This window comes from Thunnus albacares, chromosome 4 (assembly GCF_914725855.1).
Source record: "Thunnus albacares chromosome 4, fThuAlb1.1, whole genome shotgun sequence".
NCBI classification, from domain to species: Eukaryota; Metazoa; Chordata; class Actinopteri; order Scombriformes; family Scombridae; genus Thunnus; species Thunnus albacares.
In genome coordinates, this window is record NC_058109.1 from 24107292 (window position 1) to 24131575 (window position 24284).

At 37.6% G+C, this 24284-nt stretch overlaps 1 protein-coding gene across 7 annotated transcripts in view; it reads right to left on the bottom strand.

The window, feature by feature from the left end:
• Window positions 1-24284, bottom strand: part of cpne5b (copine Vb) — a 131286-nt gene that overhangs the window by 99909 nt on the left and 7093 nt on the right. For 4 of the 7 annotated variants that reach the window (XR_006403093.1, XM_044349232.1, XM_044349233.1 and 1 more), the window contains 2 exons: window positions 2894-2934; window positions 2470-2516 (listed from right to left, as the gene is read on the bottom strand). Coding sequence is in view for 3 of the 7 variants with exons in the window: in XM_044349232.1 (XP_044205167.1) it covers window positions 2470-2516; window positions 2894-2934 (88 nt within the window). In the remaining 4 variants the exon portion in view is untranslated. Of the gene's footprint in view, window positions 1-306; window positions 432-921; window positions 1292-1352; window positions 1424-2469; window positions 2517-2893; window positions 2935-24284 lie in introns of those variants that run through there. The other 3 variants (XM_044349236.1, XM_044349234.1, XM_044349235.1) reach the window with 3 other exon arrangements.

A 24284-nucleotide genomic window follows, 5' to 3' on the forward strand; every position in this document is an offset into this window, starting at 1 on the left:
CAAGGAAAGTTTCACTGAGAACAATGCTTTCTTCTTCACAGGTAGGTACCGCTGAGCTAAGGATTATCAAGTGCCTTGCTTAAGGCATGCATTGTTCCTTCACTTTCCCCACCTTAGGATTGAATTGGTACCTTTCTAATCACTGCTGCTTCTCTAGCCCATATGAAGTGAATGTTTCTTGCTCCTTACAAATAATGTAGGCTGTTCTTGAGGCAAAATGAGACCTCATATGGTCCTAGACAGGTACATTTCAGAAATACACAGTGTTTATTAACATTTTATACAACTATGTATACACATATTTACCTCTGCAAGATCTCCAGATATTTGGCTAGTTTCTGTCCAGAAACGTGTCCCTCCTTCGGGAAAACAGATGTCAGCTGGGGTAAATGACTGTCCAACTGTGCCAACTTAATTTTGCCTTAATATTACTACAGAAAAATAGGCAAAAAGTGTTAGATTAGAGAACGGGACAGTGCAGACAGACAAGGAATTTATTTTCAGAAACATCATTTTATTCATTATTACTTATTTATTAACTGCTAGACTATTTTCTAGATACTGCAATATTTTACTGATGAATCATTTTATATTGCTTTACAGCATTCAGAAATGACATCAGAAATTAATATTTTCAAAACTTTAGTGGATGCAACAAGCAAAGAGACAGAATTTTATGAAAAGAGAAGGGGAGAGTAACAATTATAAAGATTGTGTAATTTAACTGTGCCAAATGTAGTTTGTGAAATCAGAAACACTTTTTCATAACCACAGCAAAGTACATTCTCAAAAAATATGGCAGTCAACACAAAAAACTGGAGTAGTATCAACAAAAACCAAACATTAATAATACATTAATGATAAATTCCCATATTTAGTTTTGTGCTAAATTTACCACACTGACAAGATTAGAAAACATACTTAACGTTACAGACAGTCAGGGATGACCAGTCTAAGTTACAAACTGAGACAGTGGTAAAGGTGATGCAGCAAGGCATTAAATAATTGGTAAAACTAACAAACTAACAAACTAACAAATTGGTAGACTAGTGTTAGGTGTTCATAAACTAACATAATAAAGATAAGAACTAACGGTTAACAAGACAAACACTGAATTCATCTTGCATTTTAACAAAAGAGCAACATCAAGTTGATTAGCTTGTAACATTAACGTAGCGATAGCTAACGTTACATCTAGCTACACTTGCTAAGTTAGCTAAAGTTAATGTAAGTTATCAGAGCACACAGCTCATAACTGCTCTTTTTTCTATCAAAACACATTTTAAAGTGTATACAGGACCCTGTTAAAGTAGAAAATATAGTACACAAATGGTTATGAAATGCTTACTTACCCAAATCAGAGATCTTTAATGCAGCATTTTTCAAGCTGCACACACTTCCGAGAAAGAAAAAACAATCCTCCCTGTAAAATGGCGGCACGTGTGTTGGCCATGGATGTATTATAAGAGCTCTTATTATACATCCATGGTGTGTTTACATATTTTTTTCTAGTTACTTTTAATTGAGTAAAATTAACTTGTTTTAATCACAGACAGTATATTCTGGAACATGGAGCAAACATGTTTTTTCAGCTGTAAACTAAATGATGTGACTGTACTGTGATGAAACACATCAATGCTTTTATTAATATTGACATTTCTTACCAAATTTATAAAAATCGGCTTTTCATGGATGGCTCAACACACCATCCAATGTTTTAAATCAGCCCTGAACCTTGTAAGGCCAATGCTGATGTAGAGTTGATTGGTTGGGACTGATATCTATGTCATGTTTCAGATCAGTCTAAAATTGTGTTTTATTTTATTAAGCTACATAACAGTTTGGATTTTTATTATAGCTACATTGCAGACTGAATAACATAATTTACTGCATCTCTCTGTCAATGAGGATATTTTTTATAAGAAAAAGTTTTAGTGGAGCTTTGAGTTGAGATTATTTTGTCACAGTACAGTCAGATAGTTGTGCTGAGGCTGAGCTGCTGCTTTCAGAAAGTATGCAGCTGTTCCAATTGCAGGATGACCGTACTGCGTCCTCCCGAGTTTGTACTCCCGAGTCGAACTTGCCAAGTCTGAACTTGGCGTGTTTGGTATTGAATAAGGCCAGATGTCAAACTGGCTTCAGTCAAAGCCTGGCGCTCTTTCTCTAGTGTTTCATACATGGTGCAGCCATATACTAGGTTCTGACTCAGTCTTGTTTAATTATGCTGGAAGGGAGGGAGCTACCAGAATTTGAGTGTGTAGTTACTAGTTAAATAACACATTAAAATCTAAGAAATAAGCTTGATTAAAACATGAAACATTTAATAGGGGTCAAAATCTGTTTTTTTCAGTGCACACAAAACAACAACAAACACAAAGCGAGCACAGCAAGAACTTAATTGGACATAAGTCCTTTCTTCTTTTTTATGTGTGTGTGTGTGTGTGTGCGTGTGTGTGTCTGTACACTCACCTCCCTCCACTGTTTGGTCTCAACACCTTGCGTATAGAGCACGCATACTGTGAAAAAGTACAAGATAGGCACAGAATGAGATAAATCATTGTGAAATTAAGAGAAAATGAGAGAGGCAAAAGGAGAGAAAAAGAGAGAGACAATCAGAGAAATGTAGGCAGATTCCAAATGGGAAATCAATGTGAGGGTTTTAGCTCCAGTACAGTGGACAAACAGTCATGGCACTCAGAGCATAACAAATATTTCCCAAATCACAAGACAGCATATCCACAAAAACAGACAAGAGCAATGCTGACCAAGAGAGAAGAATCAAAAGGACAGAGAGAGAGAGACAGAATGCAGCAGTTTTAAAAGAGTTAAGTATCAGCACAGGGACAACAAAAGAACACAAACATCCAAAGACAGATATATACAACATACTCACATGGATCTGACTTGGAGAATGTGTCTTTATCCAGCAGGTTTCTGGAAAATGATGAAAGAGAGGAGAAACAACTGTTACTCAACCTTGTGTTCATGCTGACATGCTGCTATGATGAAGTAATGAATTCAAAAGCGCTTTTTTGGTGAAATTGCACTTTTCTGTAGACTCCAGACTCTCAATAGTAAGTAATTCTCTACAGTAATTGTTAAATTAGAAACTGTCTAAATGTAGAGCTGTGTGCAGGTTACAGCTTTTTTCCTCCTCTTTTCTTTTCTTTTTTTTATTTGTTAAAAAAGATGTTAGGAATATTTTTGCTGCATTTCTTCTTTCACCCTCTTCTCCTTCTGATGGTGCATTCACTTGAATACAAAGCTTTATTCGGTGAGGTTATTTCTGAGCTTTTCCCCTCTTGTCCTCAGAGATTTTTCACCACAGAACTTGGTATTTTGCAGAAAGCTCAAGGAAAAAAAAAAAAACATCAGTAGGTGCGCTTTAAGTTAGATTCGATTTGTACAAGAAAGAAAAACGATGCCCCTCCACAGCTTCAACATCAGTCTTTTATGGTAGCTTCTGTTCTGCTGTCAGCTTCTGATCATTTGCTCAAGTCACAAGTGGTATTTTTGGAGAGGCTTCTCATAAAAAGGGTAATTCCAGAACAAGGTACTTCAAAGTACTTAAACACCTGTACCTTTATCTCTTTGAATCAAATTCAACAAAGTAACAGTACTTCTACCTCAGCTGGATTTTTTGGGGAAACAAGGCAGGGTAAATTTGTGACCAGCAGCAACACTTCTCACCCTGTTCCTCACTGAAATGAACAGGGAGCGAAATTTGGCTCTTTAAGGAAGTTTAGTCCATGTAAAAATTACAATGATAATGGTGTAAGTTGTTCCATCCGTGCAATAAAACTAACAAGGATGTGTCAATCAACCCACACATTCCTGGGAACCCTAATCAGTCAAAGTAAGGGAAATCACCTGTGTGGGTGTAACATGGATGTGTAATTACTGATGCAGGACAGGTATATGTTACTATATCTAGTCCTGTATATGTTGCCATGCAACTATTCTGTGTTTAAGAATCATCACGTATTTAATTTTATTTTCATTTATTTAAGGACAACGCACATTAATCAACATTTCTGTAGTGTTAGCCAGCGGGCTAATTTTCAACTGCAGTCCTTTGGTGAGATGTTCTGAAACCAGTGAAGTGATGTTCCAACAAGTCGTCCAAGTCGTGTGCCCTTTGTGCTACTCTTAAGCGTAGTTTTACTGCACGGCTACAGATAATAACAGACCAAATTCTGCACATCTAAGAAAATGAAAGCACTTGCAGTAAAGGCATAAAGTGGCTGGGTACACAGTTCAATTATTTTCACATTTACAGTCTCTTACATGTGCATGTTGTTTTTTATGTGCACAAACACACATTCTAATTCATACATTCACATACTGCAAAATCAGATGGCTCACAGGTGTGGAGATAATTATGGGGTTTGGTATCTTGTACAATGGCAGACTGATTACCAGCAAGTCTGTGTTTACTGAACGCTTGTCTCTTTTTCTGCCCTGCAAACACCCACCACGCCTCCCTTGCTGCAAGCGTGTGCGGTGTGTAACCTCACGCTTTCCTTATTAAAACAAAAATAGTCACACTTTAACAATTTTTTGTGTGAAATTTGATCCTTACACCATCATGCTCTGTGTGGATTTGACTGTTAATAATGTCAGTTCTCCGTTCAGGAGCCATCAAGCATCTTCAGAGAGAGATGCAATTCACATCTTGTGTAAAGATTTGCAACCTACAGATGTTTTGAGGCTCACCAATCCACTTCAGAGAGAATAAACATTTTTCTCCCATTGCCATATGTCTTACTCCAGAATTTGCTATTTCTTAATTGCAAATTCCCTAATATGCTATCACAGACCATGTGGGGGGCGGCAGTCAAATTGTGTATAGATCCAGGATTGGAAATAGAAAAGAGAGGCAGATGGAGAATATTTCCTTATTACAAGATCAGTCTTTTATATCTTCTAGTAGCAACCCTTTTTTGCTACTAGAGGATATAAAATTCATCTTTGAAATAAATATTGGTAACACAGGAAACACTGCAACAGTTTCTGTAGCCTCTAAAGCATATATAAGGGGAAAATTGATTGCACAGGCAGCTAAAAGAAGAGCATGTAAACAGAATAAAACAGCAAGACACGGAAATTAAAATGAAAGAAATTCAAATAACAGAACACTTCTCTGATTTGTTATTTCAAGATCTTTGTGACCTTAAATTAAAATTGTATGATTTTTTACAATAAAAAAGCCAAAAATGCATTATATAGGTTAAATTCCAATTTCTATGAAGGAGAGGAAAAGATGGGTAAATTATTGGCCAGGCAACTGAGAGATGAAAATTCTGCCAATATGATAACAGTGATTAAAAAGGGGAATTAGTTAACCTCCTCAGCTAAACAGAGTTTTTCAGGATTACTATGAAACTCTGTATATATCAACAGTTCCTTCTGGTTCTACTCAAGATGATTTGGGGTTATTTTTCTCCAAGATAAATGTGCCTAAGCGCCTCCCTGATCAGGTGGAGAGCTTAGAGTAACCTAAGGCAGAGATAAGAAAGGCTGTGTCACTTTTAAAAAATGGGAAATCGCCCAGTTATGATGGATTTCTCATAGAATATTACAAGGAATACATACTAGCTATTCCTGTCCCAGTTCCATGTGAGGTTTATCAGGAGATATTTAGGAAAGGACAGGTACCTCCAGCCCTCAATGAGGCCCTAGGATCACTCATCCCCAAGAAAGATAAGGACACCCCTGACCCTTCTAATTTTAGACCCATAAGTTTGCTCAATCTTAATTGTAAAATCTTGACAAAGATTCCAGCTTTATGTCTACAATGAGTCCTGCCCAGCGTTATTCATTCTAACCAAGTAGGCTTCATGAAGAACAGGTCTTCATCTGACAATGTGAGGACATTATTACATTTCATGTGGTTGAGTAAATCTGAACAGGTCCTAATAACTGCTATTTCTTTAGATGAAGGCGTTCAATAAGGTGGAGTGGGAATGTCTTTTTTCCACCTTATCACACTTTGGTTTTGAGCCTGGCTTCATTAAGTGGGTAAGAGACATTGTATGAAGAACCAAAGGCTGCAGTAATTACCAATGGCCTAATATCTGCATTCTTTAAGGTTAGTAGAGGAACACAGCAGGGCTGTTCGTTAAACCCTCTATTATTAATTATCTTTTTAGGACCCCTGGCTTCTGCTATGAGAGTCAATACCAAAATTAAAGATGTTGAGGGAGGGGACAAGGAACATAAACTACTGCTCTAAACAGATGACATTTTGGCATTGGTAATGTTATACACTGACCTCTCTGCCACCCTTGATAGAGACCATACAGTCATATTCAAAATTTTTGGGCTATGCTGTTAACTGGAATAAGTCAGAGGCCATGCCACTCTCTGCATCCTGTCATCCATATAAAATCTAACTTTAAATATGTCCAGGAAGGAATGAAATACCTTGGAATTAGACTAAGTTGGGATCTGGAAGAAATGCCATTGTTGAATTTTAATCCATTGTAGGAGAAATGGAAAAAACTGAAACTGACATTTTTTGGGTAAAATTAGTATTCAGAAAATGACAATAGCTCCCCAGTTTAATTACATATCAAAGATCTTACAAATTACTATACCATCCAACATTTTTAATAAATATGGAAGTATGGTTCAGCAATTTCTGTGGGAAGGGGAAAGACCAAGAATCAAAATGAGCAAACTATGTGTCCCTAAAGAAAGTGGAGGATTAGGCCTGCCCAGCCTTAGACTGTATGTTTTATCCTTTGAAATTGCCAAATTAATGAAACACTGGAAGTTGGTAGAAGACAGAGTAGAGTGGGTAGATACTGAGTCACAATTGTGTTCACCATTCAATCCTATGGATATATTATCCCAGCAACTAAATACATTGAATCCTATTCTTTTAAATCCCAGAGGGGTCTGGACCACAATTCATAGATTGTATAAATTGTATAAACCCTAATGGAAGCAGTGGCACTCCAGTGGCAAATGATGTGTTGTATATCTGTATAAAGATAACAATTCCTGATCTTAAAGAGAAATTTGACTAAACAGTTATTAGAACATTTACAGTACAATACATGTATTGTATATGGGAGTGCACAGTGGTCAGATCATTCTGGGTTGTGGGGGTTGTAAGTGAATGGTCTGGTCTAATAATTCCCATGACTCCCAGCTTGTGTCTGTTAGGGGAGAGATCTCAATGTCAAATGTGTCAAAGTGAGTATTCTCAGTCAGTGTTAGTAACGGTTGGCTTGGTCACAGCTTCCAGGATTATTCTAAGACACTGGAAATCAGTTAAAGCCCCCAACATAAAGGAATGGGCAAGCACAATGGTAGAAACAGCATAATATGAAAGTATGCTCAGCAGACTGAAAGGTGATCAAGTAGACATGGATTCTGTGTAGGCTTATGTCAAAACCAATGGTAAAAGGTTAAAAAAAAAAAAAGGTAAAGGTACTTTATTTGTCATAGGTAAAGTTCTGCAGTGAAATTTAATCTCTGCATGTAACCCATCCTGAGTATAAGAATGTCTTTGGTCAAGGGCACTGACAGGAAAATTAAATTTCTCTTTTTCTTATTTTTCTTTGGACATCACACTCACATATTCACATGTTCAGTTCAGTTCACACTATGCCCTCTGAATGCTGCTGTTAACACTGTAGTTGTTGAAAAAAATATAATTAGTACCATTAATTCCCAAACTGAGAATATTAACTTAAGGATATGAGTAGTGTTGGTAACTGTTGCAGCTAATGCTACACCACTAACCATAATTTCAGCATTTCTCATTTTTAGAGGAATCTTGTGAAAATGGCATTTGATTAGTGCCTGCTGTGTCACTGATTTACAGCAAAGGTTGGAGACAGAAAATTATAGGCTTTTGTAATGCAAGGAGAAAGATCAAAAAGGTCATTTTCAAGGGTCTCTTTCACACTGTGTGCTCCTCCGCCTGTCTGTTCCCCTCCACTCTCCAATCTCTGTAATTTATTTTTAGCAGTGTGTGATGTAGTCTTCCAAAGTTTTGTGAAATTACTGTCTATGTGTGAAAATGAGTACATAAATCTATCCTATGATACACTAAAATACTGTGAAATACTGCAGAAATACTTGTTCCTACCAGGATAAGATAAAAGAAGCAACTTAAATTTGACTGAAGTCTTACAAATGTGTAACTTGTGCAGTAGAACATGTTAATAGGTGACTGAGGTTGATTTTTCTTTCTACTGTTGAGGAAGACAATTGATGTTCTCTGCTTGAAATTTACAATAATTACAAGTTGTCTGAAGAATCATAACTTTCCCTTAAGTTTTCATATTGACTTTGGATGTTTTGACTTTTTGACTACTGACATTGCGGTGTTCACCTTACTTGAAGTGTGTTTGCTGTATTAAGGCTGGATGATGCTTTTCCGGGCTGCACAAAAGTGAACGTGCCAGCGCTGTATGCAATTGGTTTAAAGAATGACCAATTAGCAGTTGTCAAGACATTTTATTTAAAATAACAAATGTGAACCTCATGGTAGCGCTACAGGAGAAGTCATGGGGTAACCAAAGTCATTAGAATATATCATCTGGGAACCATAAATGTCAGTACAAAATTTTGTTGCAATCTATTTAGTAGATGTTGAGATATTTCATTAGAATAGTTTGACCTGCTGGTGGTGCAAGAGAAAAAGTCAGAAGATCACCAAAATCAGTAGGATTCATCCTCTTGGGACCATGAATGTTTGCACAAAATTTCATGGAAATCCATCAAATATTTGTGTTATATTTTACATTTATGAGGTATTTCAGTCCAGACTAAAGTGGTGGACCAACCAACCAACCAACCTATTGACAGACTGATGTTGTCAGCATTGCTAAAAATCTGTCTTGGCCAGAAAGTGTTATGTGACCTCCATCTCTGTCTGTGGCCATTAAGCAAAAGTTGCCACATAGCCATTGATAGTGAACTCTGTTCTTTATATTATTTCTTTCCTTACTGTCTTTCACGCACTGTCCTCTTCAATTTCCCACTCTGTCTTTCTTTGTCTCCATGACCTTGATTTCAATTAATTTTATAAAGGTCTTTCTCTCTCTAACTTAATCTCTAACTCCACCCATGTTACACCTCCATCATGCTTGCGTGACCTTTTCATAATATCTGCCAGAGGCTACTGTGTACCAACACTATTGCCCTACTTGTTTTCTTTTGCTCACTCTGTCACTACAGTGACATGAGAGCCCTCACTCGAGATGCCAAAGCCTGCGTGTTTCTCTATTTCTTGTTTCAGGTTCTTTCTTGTTTCATTTTCTTCTGCAGTTGCTGTTGCTACAAATCTTTATCTGTGTTCTTTCATCAGCCTCATCTATTTTGATCTTTTCTTTGCTCCTGCATTTCTTCCTCTCTCTTTTATAGCTTTCAAGAGCAAGTTGAGAAGACAATTACAGATGAAAAGAAAAAACATGAAATCCTGACTGATGTTTTACAAAGTTACAAAGACAATTTGTGTTGCAACATTTAAAATGCTAGCTGCAAAGTCCAAGGTTCCAGGCAAGCACACATTTCATTACAGTTCAATCTAAATTGAAAAGAAAAATGGATCTGAAGTTGCTAAAGCAAGATAATTGAATTAGCAAATCAGAACACACACTGCACTGACTTTAAAAGTAATTTCTTCCTAATCAGGAATACTGCACTGTTGAAACTTCAGTAGAGGAAAGGGAATTTGGAAAAAAAAAAAAACATCTTGCTATTTTCATTTTTATCATGCTTACATGTACAAATGTCTCAGAAATGTATTGTTTCTAATAATTGGATGCTTTGTTTGGTTTAATTTATTCAGCCCGTCTCCAGAAACATATGCAGATACATTTGGACACTTTCCACACACCAACCCACAAACTCAACTCTAAATAGGTACATTAGCATTAGCATTAGTCCTCAAGAAAATTACTCAGCATTACATAGTGTATTTATACAAATTATCCCTAAAGTATGACACCAATAAGTCAATTACTGTTAATGGGATTGCAAAGATTCATCAGCACAAACCAATCAAAACCACAGATCTGATCTAAATTCAGTGAGACATTCATCAAAATACTAAACAAAATTTTGGGAAAATTACAAGCAACGATCCAGTTTCTGTTGTCCTGCAATGTTAGTGTGCAGACTGACCATATAGACTAACAAAACAAAACAAATGCCATTTCATAAAAAACCTATCATAAGCTTCTGTAACTGTATGATAAATTCTACACATGAAATGGTAGAACATTTAACAAGAGAAAGAGACAGTTATTTCTCTAAAACAATAGTAAATATTGTAGTGTTTCTGCTAGATAACTAAGTAGGCAGTTATTTTCTAAAACTATACAGCAACAGCTTAAAGTCCCAGTGCTTTAGCTTCAATAATGTCTGAGTGGAAGGTAATATCATTTTGAGAAGGAGTTGATCAAATAATTCAGGGATTACAAGCTTTCTGTTTGATTGGATAATCTAAAATAATATCTGTTTTACAGAAAGAGAAAAGAGAGTGACAATTGAATGCAAACTCTGCTTAATATACTAATGATAATGATAATACTAATAATTTACTGCTTAATTTGGGTGATTTAGTGAGCCTCTATATAATATAACAAATCCATGTCTCTATCTGTGAATCAATGTACAAGGCAGAGAAATCTGTGGAAGAGGAGGAGGTTGCTATATTTATCACTTCGTCTACAAATTATACATATTTCCTATTAGATCATGTGTGGGAGTCTACCTAACCTTTCATTTATTCTATTTTTATATTTGGAGCTGTTAGCTCAGAGTGCATCAGATCATGTTCAAATTCCTATATATTACTGAAGAAGAAAACAGCGCTAGGGTGTATAAGGTTGACACTCAGTGTCTCTACATTTCTGTAGAATAATCAAGTAAGTGCAAACAGATAAATGTCAAAGAGGTTTTTACTGTAGGAACCAAACCCAGAAGCCACCCACCCACCTATATAGTACGTGTCTATGTTGGAGAAGCTAATTAAAGATTTGCCTTGAATATATGCTACAAAAAGTCACAGACTTGTTTCAGAACCAAAGTTCTCATAGTGAAGTGTTGATCCTGTGCAAGCGACTTACACATTAAAAACTCAAATGTGGCACAGAGGAAAGAATTACTAGATATGTTCAAAGAAAGCTCATTGGAACTGTATAATGTATTATTAATGGTTGTTTTAATATTATGATGAATATTTTATTAATTTATATAATATCTAAGGAGTAGTAAAAATAGTTTGAAATATGATTACTGTCTTTCAGTACCAGTGAACTATTATGTCACAGTGGAGTATTTTTTTACTAAACCATAAAAGCTGAAAGTTCAAGTGTATTTCATTCCTGATTCCTCCTAACTCCCATTTGACTTTGTGAAAATGAGTCATGAGACTGATGTCATGTGTTGTGCATAGTGGACATTTACCATTTGCATTTTTCTGTTGTGACTTTGTAGGAACGTGTGTTGTTTATACATATTATCACCCAACCATGCAAGCATCCAACCAATTATGTTCGTACCCCCCCCCCCCCCCCATTTCTCTCTCTCTTTCCTAATTTAGTTCATTTGTTTCCTGCACTGGTCCAAAATTAATCAGCCTGTATGTCATCCACCACTGCCTCCTCTCTATCTTTGTCATTTGTTTATCTGTCGCCTCTGTATTATCCCTCTAATGGTCTCTCCATTATCTCTTATGTTAAACAGAGCCTCAAATTACTTTCATCCCTGTGCCTTTACTTTCCAACATTCAGTCAGTCAACACACATACAATATTTGTAGATATGAGCAAGGGTCATGGGTTAAAATCTGAAATATTGCAACAGAAACTGTGTGAAAAATTGTTTCATCTCTACACCGTTACACATTATTAAAGTGAACCTTTGTACTTTTGAGTAATACAGTGTTGATACACTGAAGCCGTAAAACATTTTCTGGACACAAAGCCACTCTCATGCTGCAGCTAAGGCAGTGTCGATGTAATCTAGCGGTTAAATCACAACACATTTCAGGCCAACAGTAAATATCAGGTCTTAAAGATATTTACTGTCATACAGTCAGTATGGCATGAGTGTGGAGATAGCCAGTAAATGCCAACTACAGTATAGTGCAGTATATATCTAATCTAATAAATTATGATGGAAACCAAACTGTGTCTGCTGCACTGTAAACGCTGCTGCTATGTGTATTAGAATTGTTAGTCTGTGAATTAAATGCTGCTTGAGGCAGAAAGGGTGCTGTACACCAATTGTGGTTTGGGCCATGAAGGTCTTCTGAGAATAGTGTTGCCATCTCTCCACAGAGATAATTGGTAAAAAGGCAGTCTTTTGATACTTGGGCTCCAATAACCTAAACACAATTTGAATATCCAGGTTTAAGCCCATTGATAGTGCAATATCAATGGTCTTAAACCTGTAGTAGGTGTCTAATTACAGTATGTGGTTGTTAAATGTTGTCTTATATTGTTAGAAGATTTTTTCTTGCTGACTTTGTCAAGTTCATTCTGTGTGTCTCATTGTATCAGTGACACAAGGTACATACAGTTTGTGGGATGTTGCAAACATAAAATGAATAATTACCATCATAGTGTGTACCATCATAAATGAAAAGCTAGGCCTGTCCATCTCTAAAATGAAAAGATTATAGATATCCATAGGAACAAACACAAAATGAGAGGCACTTGGTTTATGGCTGAACAATGAAACAAAAGCAAATAAAAATCACTATAATTACAGTTTAATTACACATTATTGTAATTACAACAGTGTCAAAAATGCTTATTCACCAATGAGGAGTCATTTTATGCTGCCACTGAAAAGCTTTTGGTGCCATTAAATTATTTAAATCCAAATTCTGACAAGTACATTTTAACACTTGTGCTCTAAACCTCAGACAAAACCAATTTCATGTCAGCTCACGTAACCCGAAGTGTCTGTCTGGAAATGTAAATACACATAAATGATAACTGTCTTTCAGTTTTACATGTAATAAATAAAATGTCCTAATCATTGTCACTGATGATAGCTCAAACTGTTTAGAAGCCAGGTAACCAATGTAGATTAATCTAACTTTCCTCTCTGTATATGACAGAGGGATGGGCTGATATCAGTTGTTTTACAACTTGTTTCTGAAAGAGCCCATTTACTGTATCTGAGGCCTTATAAATTTACATTTACATTTTACATTCTGTAATTTGGCAGACGCTTTCATCCAAAGTGACTTGCAAGCGTGGCAAGCCAATCAAACGCTAGAGGACAGTGACTCAGAAAGAGCTGTGGTACAAATTCTCAAGTATCTGACCAGGTATGAGTGCAATGAGGTAGACAAGTGCATGTATATAAGAAAATACCATAAACACCAAGAAAGTAGTGCAACAATCAACAAAGTGCTAAAAGGTTAAAGGGGTTCAAATGTTGAGGTGTTCACAGAAGAGCTGAGTTGTCAGGCATTCCTTGAATGCACCGAGGGAATCAGCTGACCTTATGGAGCTGGGCGGCTCATTCCACCATCGCGGAACCACATACTGTATAAATAGCCTCACGGTGGAAGAGCAGCCATTTGTGAAGCTCAAATATTCCTAGTATGCCTCACAAACAGCATTTGATTGAAAAAGGTCAGAAAAAAGTTAAACATTTGTATCGCTACTGAAAGAAAGAGAGAGGCCTCGGTGTCATGTGTACATGCACAATGTGTCTGAATAAGGATGCTTTGACCAGTTGTGCAATTTATTGCAGTCTAGTACAAAAGCCCTGCTACAAAAACTGCCCTTATAAAAGAAAAGGTTTTTGTTGACATTGTTTCAGTCAAGGGTTTATTCTGTTTTGGTGTATTGACATCCAAGGTTAGGGGAGTTAATTGAAATGGGTTACAAAGCACAGGATGACATGCTGGGGTCTGTTCCTACGGTGTATTTTTTGTGATTACACACACCGTCACTCACACAAATACACACATCAATTTAATCCTCATGTCAGCCATGCAAATTGTGGCACGAAATACACATTCACCCACATGCTGTACAGTACATATATAGACATAAAGATGTGTATAAATACACTTGCTTGCCACTCAAGCAGGTAGTGGAACAAAAGCTCTACAAAAGACCGAATTCAATGAAGCTTCAAACGGCAACACCCAGCTAGCAGGAGCTAAACCTGAGTAAATTCAAAACTGGGTCTGCTGAAACAAAACCTCATCAAAGCGATTCTTTTATTATCCTGTGTCAACTGTAACCCCCATAGCATAAGTCTTCCTACATACCAGCCTCAAGTCAACAACGGTCCTGCCCTAAATTTGGAGGTAAACCTCACCTAAAATTTCATCAAATGAGGATCTCAACATTATACAGACCCTTGAAAACTGCAGGGCTTTATTGCAGACATGCTGAGGTGATGTCTGCATCAGAAAAAAACATTCCCTGGGTGCACACTGTGGTAATTACTGCAAAATACAGCCCTCTAAAGCCCCTACAAAGCGGTAATCTCGGTAATAGGGGGATGCATCTTTTGTAAAGTCTCTTATAATTTGATGTCACATCATTTTGCAGAGCCAAAATGTTTGAAAAATTTTTAAAAAATCACTCCAACATTTCAGTAGGAAAATGAAAAAAAGGGCTTTTTCAATTAAAGTAAGCTGAGTTCAAGAGGAGAACAAGAATAAACTTTTCAGTGATGCATCATAATAACTACTGCTACGACATAAAATATTTAAAATGTGTCACTAGATTTGCATTAGGTGTTATGTAATCTATTTCAAAGGGATTGGCAATACTAAAGGGGTTTCAAACTAACTTCCTCAAACATAACTTCCCTTATATAAATGAGGTTATGAAAAGATCTGAGATGCACAGAGGCAGCGGGGGCAGGGTTTGGGTGTGTATGTCTCTGTGCACAAGGGAAATTGTGGAATCAAGAGAGCAGGAATGTAAGAGAAAATCAAATGTAAAAAACAAGAAAGGGAGAGGAGAAAATGTGTGTCACCGAAACGTGTGTGTGTGTGTGTGTAAGGGAGAGAGACGGAAAGAGAGAGAGAGAGAGAGAGTGAGGGAGAAAAATGAAGTCCTCAGAGATTGGATCAGAAATAGACTGAGTATAACGGAGTTCCTCTTGCACAGGGAGAATAAACAAGCCCCCTGTTAGACCAACACACAGACATAGCTGACTTTATTTACAGAGATCTGACACAAACCACAATAATTAGATAGCTCCTTCCTTCTAACCTGCGGGAGGCTCCTCAGCTCTCCAACTCTGACTGCTCTGAGTGCAGGCTGGGAAAAGGATGATAAGTATCTAGGGATGAGTGGTTCTTTTTGAAGAGGAGTTTCAAGACATGCAAATTGAGCTGATGAGATTCTTGACTTGGAATAGAGTACAAGTCAGCATAAATAGGCTGCCACGGGCTAATAAGTAAAACTTTGGGAGCTTATAGGTTTTTAACTTAACTAAGGGCTCCACACTAATACTGTTCATTTATAAAATGATTCCAGAGGGTGTATTCATGCATGCTGAATTGTATCTATTATGCATTATTTGGACATAATATGCAGCCACGGCTGGTGTATAGAGTCTGAACCCAAGTCTTACAGAAGCCAGTGTTCCTCCATTGTGTTGCCAACATGCTATGACCCACTGTGTTGTCCACATTTAATAATGTCTCCAGCACAGTATTCCCTGGAAATATGCATCCGAGAAAAGACTGTGAAATGCATGTGTGCATCGAGGGTGAAAGGTTTGCATTGAGGGTGTATTTTTCTGGCGCAAGGAGGATAGTTGTGGGTGTAGAAACAATCTATACCATATTCACACAGTTCTGTGGTTGTCCTCTGGCTTGCACACAATGCAGCATGTGTGCAAGTAGTGTGTGTCTGTGCGTGCATGTTTGTGTGTGCGTGCATGTTTGTGTGTGTGTTGCTGTAGAAAAGAAGGAAACTGTTTATCTCCTCTAGAATCACTGAGTAAACTATGTAAGGCACAACTAAAATGGAGATAAAGCGGTTTTACAAAATGTATTTCAGGTTTGTATTCCAATAAAATTGGACATTTTTTCGATGTAATTGCTTTACATACAGCATGACATCTGTGTGTACAAATATACATTGAAAACATTAGTGAAGGTAAGAATATCTGCTTTTCATAAGGATTCTTATTAGTTAAAATTGTAATCCTTAAGGTCTTCATGAAATCAAACAATCTTTTTGATACTATCCATCATTTCTCCAGCAAATGTTTTCATGCACAGGACATTCACAGGAACCAAGGCATGCATATAAACCATTAAAAGCATTTGTATTTGTATCCTATTGATTTCAGGGTCATTGTATATTGTTAAAACTCCTACAACATATCAGTCACTGCTAATGCAAACCTGACATTTCTTGTGAATGTTGCTTCACATTAAAAGCATTTGACTGGCGGACCATAAGACGGGTGGTTTTTCTTGTGAAGAAGCTACAGGAAATGTAATGTATTTGTCACAGAGGTTAGCAGTGACAGCCATTGTTCGTCAAAATTGTGTCTCTATAAAACAAGACATGGTCATTTTTGGCATTTTATATATAACTTTAATGCCATAGTAATCAGCTACTTTTCCTGGAGTATGTGTTCAGAAGAGATATGGGGGAAATAGGACAACTGTATGTGCCGTCGTACAAAATTTTAAGTTAAGTAAAATAATCCTACTTGTCACTGCAGGAGATTTTAGCCATGCTAGGCTATGGCATTGTCTCTCAGCCAGTCTGTTAATCCACCACTTTGGTCCAGACTGAAATATCTCAACAACAATCAGATGGATTTCTATGAAATTTTATTCAGACATTCATGGTCCCTATAGGATGAATCATACTGACTTGGTGATCCCCTGACTGTTCCTCTGGTGGCACAACGAGGTTGACATTTGTGATTCAGAGTGAAATACCTCAACAACTACTGAATGGATTTCCATGAAATTTACAACAGATATTCAAGTGCTAGTATTATTATTGTGAGCATGCTGATGTAAGCATTTAGCTCAAGTACAGCCTCACAGAGCCACTAGCATGACTATAGAGTCTTGTTTTCTAGTCCTAGGTTTACAGACCCTTTTCAAATTTAATAAATTTGGTTTTAAAAAAATATTGTGGTAAAGCTAAAAATGAGACAGATTTTGTGGCTCTTAAAAGCCCAAAATATGAGGTTTTCATCCAGCAATGACAATTTGTCACCAAAGAAAAGCAGGAACAGGCTGAATGTTTTCCTCAAGGATATTTTAAAGTAGGATGGATTGTAATAGGAAAACTATTCACACACCTCTTGAATGAAAAAGCTGTGTCACTGAGACAAAATGAGCATGTGGATGATAGCAGTGGATGACAGAGGTAGGGAGGAGTTAGAAACAATGAGGAATGAGGAGGCAAGAAAAAGGTAAAATGAGAAGGGAATTGAGGGAAAGAAGGAGTTGGAAAATACACGTAAAAGATGAAAAAGAGAAGCGAACAGATGGGGAAGGAAGGGTAATATAGAGGAAGCAATAGAGGAAGAAGGAGGGTAATCTTTTTATAAGAAGGAGAGAAAGGGACATTGGGGAAAGCATATGCAGCACAGTGTTATTAAAGCTGGATGATGTATCAAAAAACTTTACACTAGCCTTTCATCACTACCTCTAATCTTATCACTGGCTTGCTATCATTTGGACTTTCTTATTACGCGGCTGCCTTATTATTTGGCTGACAGCAATATTTAATACATGCTTTGATACATGATAGTGATATAAATATCCACATTTTGTAAAGTGTATAATAATTGTCTACATGTCTCAATCAATCTTACGCCTATAACAAAAGCTTTCTTCATAGCCTCAATCATCTGAGTCCAAACTGTAGTGCTGGCATTGCTTTAGCGTCAGATCGATGGCAGAACCAAGCAGGATCGTTTTTCCCACCAGCTGTTGAATTATTCAGGCCAGGACTTCCTCTGGGGAGATTCCTACTTGGCCTGCCAGACAGACACATTGAGCTTGCAGCCTGGCAGGGAAGCTCGGGATCATCGCAAAAGTCCCAGTAGTGTGGACTGTGCTATGGCCCGAGTCAACAGAGGTCAGGTAACAGGCAGCAGTACAGACTCTTAGGGTTAGGACCCTGCGGTTCATTGATCATTTATTATTCGCATCATCATTTTTTTTATGTGAGCTGCAAAACATGATGTAATGTACAACTTTTGAATTTTAAAATTTTCAGGTAAAAGGAACAATTTCCAGGTGGTATTTCAGAGATAAAATAGGAAACGGCATTATACATGTTAAGGGCACGTTTTAATTTTCAGCTCTAAAAAGAAATTGGCACTGTGCCTTTAGATCTTTATGCTGGAAGTGACTGTGGCATGATTCTAGAGATGAAAAGCGAAATAAAAATGATGCATAATGATTAATAAATAATAAAAGTGAAAAAATAATATCCTGAGAGGAAAAAGTTTGGAAACTGCTTTAAAGTAGGTCAGTGTGTGTGTGATTGTTTCAGTGAAGTGGGTCACTGTAGAGTGAGGATGTCATAGTCAGACATCCGCCCTCTGCGTCCCCCTCATGCTCCTGTAACTAATGAGCCTTAACTCTCACAAAAGCTGTGGCTCAAATCATTCACTGACACATACAACATGAGGCAGTTTTGAATAATATTAAGAGTCTCTGTGAGGCTCTACTTCAGCACAGCTGTGCTTTGAGCTAAATGCTAACATGCTCACAGCAGGTATAATGTTTACCATGTTTGCCACCTGAGATTAGTATATTAGCTTTTACTAATTAATAGATGAGACTGATGGGGATGTCATTAGTTTTGCAAGTATCTTTTCATAAACAAGTATCAGACAAATTCAAAATCTGGCCTGATGATGTCACAATATGAAGAGTCATAAGATCAGTATAATTATTAAAATTCATCTTGTGGTGGGGAACAGAAATGAGTCTGTACCAAATTTTAATTGCCATCCATATGGTTATCAAGACATTTCTCTTAAAGCCAAAAATGACGTATACCATTGCTAACTAAAAACTTAGGGATCATCAAAATTGTTAGGATTCATCATCTGGGAACCATGAATGTCTGTACAAAACTTTCTGGTAATCTATCTAGTAGATGTCAGCATATTTCACCAGATACACCTGACCTGCTGATGGCAATAGATGAAAGTCAGGAGATCACTTAAGGGAACAGTGTGTAAGATTTAGAAATTGAATATAATATTCATAAGTATGTTTTAATCAGTGTATAATCACCTGAAAATAAGAATTGTTGTGTTTTTGTTACCTTAGAATGAGCCCTTTATATCTACATAGCAGGTCCTCTTCAACGGAGGCCACCATGTTGCACCGCCATGTTTCTGCAGTAGACCAGAATGGACAAACCAAATACAGGCTCTAGAGAGGGCCTTTCATGTTTTTTGCAAGTTTTGCAGCCACCATAGGTTCTGCTACATGCTTGGAAAGGGATGGTGAGAGGGATGGCTCAGTTGGTTGCAATTTGCAACGTCACCGCTAGATGCCACTAAATCCTAAATACTGCACCTTTAAGTCAGCAGGATTCATCCTCTGGGCACCATGCATGTGTGTACCAAAATTTCATGGCTATCCATATTAAGATATTTCTCTCCAAAAGCCAGAATGTCAAAAAAAGAAAAAGAAAAACACCTTTAAAGGGGTTTCAGCCAAGACTTTCAGGACTCAGATGTGCTAGTATTACAATAATACCCTGACCGGGGGACTAAATTGTTTTGAGAGCTGACAGAACCATCACGAATACAATCACATCCTTATGAATGCACTGACATACACACGCTCACAAACATTTTTACACTCATCCATTATCTATTTTCTCTCAGGGTGTTGGTAGCTCCATAATCAAATCCAGTCAACTCACCCACACACTTTTCACACATCTCCAGCTTTGCTGTACCACACCGGACCATCTTGCCCAATCATCCCATCCTTCACTGGGAGGCACACAGCCAGAGCTGAAATAGCAGCGTGGGCTCAGGACAGGCAAGCAATCTCACATCTACTCTAAGGAGTGAACTCAATCATGCATCACTAACTACAAGATGCTGACTAAAACTGGCATTATAAACAATAACAGCATTAGATTGTTTTCATTCATTTTTCAGTCTCAAAAAATGTTACATTAGTGTTATTGTCAGAATCTATTTTGAATTGTCAAAATCAACCTTTAAAAGTTCCACAGGTACCTTACATGAAGGAATTAAAAAGTAGTTGTCATCTCACATTAAGTGCATCCATACCGTGTTGCTATAAATAAAGCCATAGCTGCTGCAATGATGCCTCAAATGGACATTGTGCTCACCAGGACTTGTTGATGCAACTTGAAAATCAACATAAAACATTTAATATGATGTGCTAAAAATGGACATGATATATTTGTTAGTAAAAAAGCTCAGGGTCTTTGTGGTGGACTGCTACTGCTACTCAATGGTTCCATCAGATGTCAATGGGGAGAAATACTGGCAGATCCAAACCTGAGGCCACATACCTGGAGCAAGCTGAGCTCATTCGCTGAAGCGTACCACATATTGTTTCTAATTTTAAACAGCATAGATTCAAATAACCATCACTTGTCAGGAAAATTTGTTCAAATAAGACTGATGCTATCAGAATATGTCAGAACAAGTATGTAATTCATGATGAGCTTCAGCCTGTGCAGGGGGATTTTTTGGGATAAGCAAACCTACTGAGTGACTTACGCTGAGGACAGCTTAAAAAGAGACTTCACCTTGAAAGTCTTGGCAGCAGTAAGCATTCTTGCTGTTGCTCAATGACTGGAAGCATCCAATGGCCTGTGTTCGTGACCATCGCTGGCATGCGATTTGAAACAAATTAGTTCATTGTATTCAACTGGGATGTATCACTTGCAGTGGATGTGGTCCTAGTGGGCATCAAAAAGCCCCATCTTTCTAATTGCCAGGTGATGGTAGCTGTCCACAGCTGTGACTCACCTTCCTCAATAGCTCTGGAGAGCCATTAAGCTCCCATTACTCCATCACATATGCTATGGACAGATGTTTGTACTGCAACACAGTAGGTGCATTCACACAGCTAAATAACTTCATGCACCTGTGTTGTTTATCAGAGGGTTGGGATGCATTGAGTTTCAGTGCTTTTTGACTTAAAAAAAATGTTTTTCTTTAGATTTCAAGTGAAAAGTGAAATCTTTGGCAGGTATGATCCCTTTGGAAACTTACAAAATATTCACCATTTTAAAAAATGGCACTAATATCTCAGCTGGAAAAGGTTTTTATATGTGATTTCACAAATATCACACTTGTTCTAAGTGTTCAAAGTGATTGATTGTAGCACAGAGGGCAGACTTTAAGGGATGTAATGATGTGTGTGTGTTCCTTATTTTTCATATTTATAACTTATTTTCTGTATCTTTTAGACACTCATAGTACTAATAGTGCCAACAGTACAACAAAAACATTCCTGCATTGTGTCTCATGAATGATAATAACGGTGCCAGTTGGTGTAAATTTAGCATGAAATACTTTGTCTACTGGTGCAACGTGTATTTCCTCATCCTAAAAAGGTAAAGGAAATGGTAATTTACCCATAGGTTGTTGATGATCACTCATCTGGAGGTCTTCCTGTACAAATGCCTCATCTGTTTTCTCTATAGAACATATTTATTTGCTTTAAGCTCTATCATGTTAGGGGCCTCTGTTTGGTTTGTCAGTAGTTCCAGTTGAAAAGCCAAATGAATCCAATCAAGCAATGCAATAATAAGACTCATCAGAGTCAGATAGCAATTCCTTAGTCCAGTCAAACTTTGATAAATGCTAATGAGGGAGCCAGACAAGCAAGTCGTAGACCCCAATCAGATGTTAATAATGGCTCCTCTAATTAGACAGATGATTCAGGTGACCAGTGATTTCCCCACATGCAGATCAAACATATATAACACTCATCAGTCTGTGACCTGAGGCAGAAGTCAGAGACAAAGTTGTCACTTTCCCTTTAGGATGAGTTTTGTATGCAAGTACCTGCTTTAAGTGCATTCATCATAGGAAATATACACAACAGCTTGCAGTTATTTTGTTATAATGTGATATTGCAACATATGTAGATTTGGAAATTTTGCTTCTGTGTTCTTAAAGTTGTCACAATATTGAAAACACCTTTTAAAACCACGGAAACAGCAGCACGTTCCTGCAGTGACTGTCAGCATTGGTGCTTTCACGTAGTACAATAAAGCTGACTGTAACATCACCAAATTGAATGATTAAAAATAAAATTGGAAAACATCCAGTTTAGTGAAACTGCTTTGAACATTGTCCTTTTAGGATGTCAAAAACGAAACATTTCAGCCAAATATTTATATATTGTAGACCATAGTGTAAAGAGTCCCTTTTTGGAGATCCAATTTTAATTAGAAATTTTGCTTAAATAAAAAGGGAATACTTTTTAGAAGACGCATCCTCTATTCTGCAGGAATGGAGAGTAATATGAGAGAGCATACAGGGTTTTTGCAAATCCTCCAATGTTGTTGTAACTGTATTTATGTTCTTCCAATAAAACTGAACTAGACTGACAGTCGTTCACTAAGCATTCAGAGACTTCTGCCTCACAGCAAAGGTTACATTTCATGGCTCTCAGGCCCACATGGAGGCCACAGACTCCTTCCCCAAACTAAAAATGAAGTTCATTTCAGCCCTCTAACATGTTTACTGGTCACAGTCTTGTCAGCTATTTATGACACAGAAAAAGAGAAAGTGAGAGTATTTAGTGATCCCAGTCCTTCACCAATAAATTTGACTTTGTCTTCCCATGACTCCTTTGCTCTTGCCAGTCAGCCAGCGAGCCTGTCAGCCAGAGAGCACAGATCAAAGCCCTATTTCAGCCTCTCAGCCACTAAAGCCAGCATGACAGTGAACCATCATTAACACTCGTGGAGAGTGTTACCCTTCTTCCTTTGGACTTAACATCACTTATGTTCAGTGGCTGTCAACCGCAGCTTCACCAGGCCTAGTTTGTATTCAAGGAGATTCTCTCACTCGGGCCATAAGTGCTGTAAGATACGAGCTTGATACGAGTACGCAGGATGGAAGAATTTGATGGGTACAGGAATGAGACAGTTAATTCTCAGCAGCAGAGCTGACAGAGCTGATTATAGCCATTGCTGTGTGAAGACGCTGACAACTGAACAGTGCTCCTGTCAGGCCTGGAGGGGATTATTGGGTGTAGGGTGAGGAGTGATAAAAATCAGCATTTTTATAGTATCAGGGTAATGAAAACAAAACAAAACAAAAGCCTATTTAGGACCAATAAAGATGACATTTTGTTTATATTCATATAAAACAACCAATTAAAGAAGGTTTTAAAATGTAGATAAAAGCTCATGACAAGGACTCATTTATAATCTTTTCAGTATGCCCACTGTCCACCTTATTGATTTTGTGAAAGCATTAGTCACAATCTGTCCATCAGTGTACAAAGAGCACTGAAAAGCAACTTTAAAGAACGGCACTAAACTGTGAAAGATAGCGGTGCTCAGAAATTATGTATCTTTTGTTTACACTGCAATCAGTCTAGTGGGCTATATCAAGTAAGAGGGTAGAAAATAATTGATTGGTTCTGCCAGGTCAGGAGAAGAAGGTGCTTGATGCTGTAACGGCATCCAAATGTCTTCTGTATGCAAACAGCTCCACACAGACACGCTGACATACAATACGCCTTCTGTAGATCAATGTAGTCTTGTAGTCAGAAACAGAAAAAACTGTTTTGTAAGCAGAAACAACTCTGATGCATATTTAATATGTACTGCCTCTAAGCTTCATACAGCCTTTTAATTTGTCTCCCAAATGAACCATGTTGCTGTAGTAGGCGGCATCTTTCCAAAACAGCATTAACACACACACACACACACACACACACACACACACAGGCACACGAGTAACCACACAGCTGTTTACTGGCTATCTGCGAAACAGAGCAGTGTCAAAGGAAAGGCGGAAAGAATAACCAAAACACATTTTGTCCATGAAAGCAGAAGAGGTGGAATAGAAAGGTTGTGGGCTGCCATCACCAGGTTTTGTGTAATGACCCCCAAGAGTGCAGGTGTGTGTAGGAGATGGTTTGAGTCAGAGAGGTTGACTCATCAATGTCCCCTCTGCTTCTCCATCTTAATAACATTGCAGTGTACCTTAAAAAGAAAATAAGTGAAGACTGTAACACTAAGAATGTAATGCATAAACTACAAGCGGACGATTCCCACAGCTTTATGGACTGAGTGGGCTTCATCAAAGAAA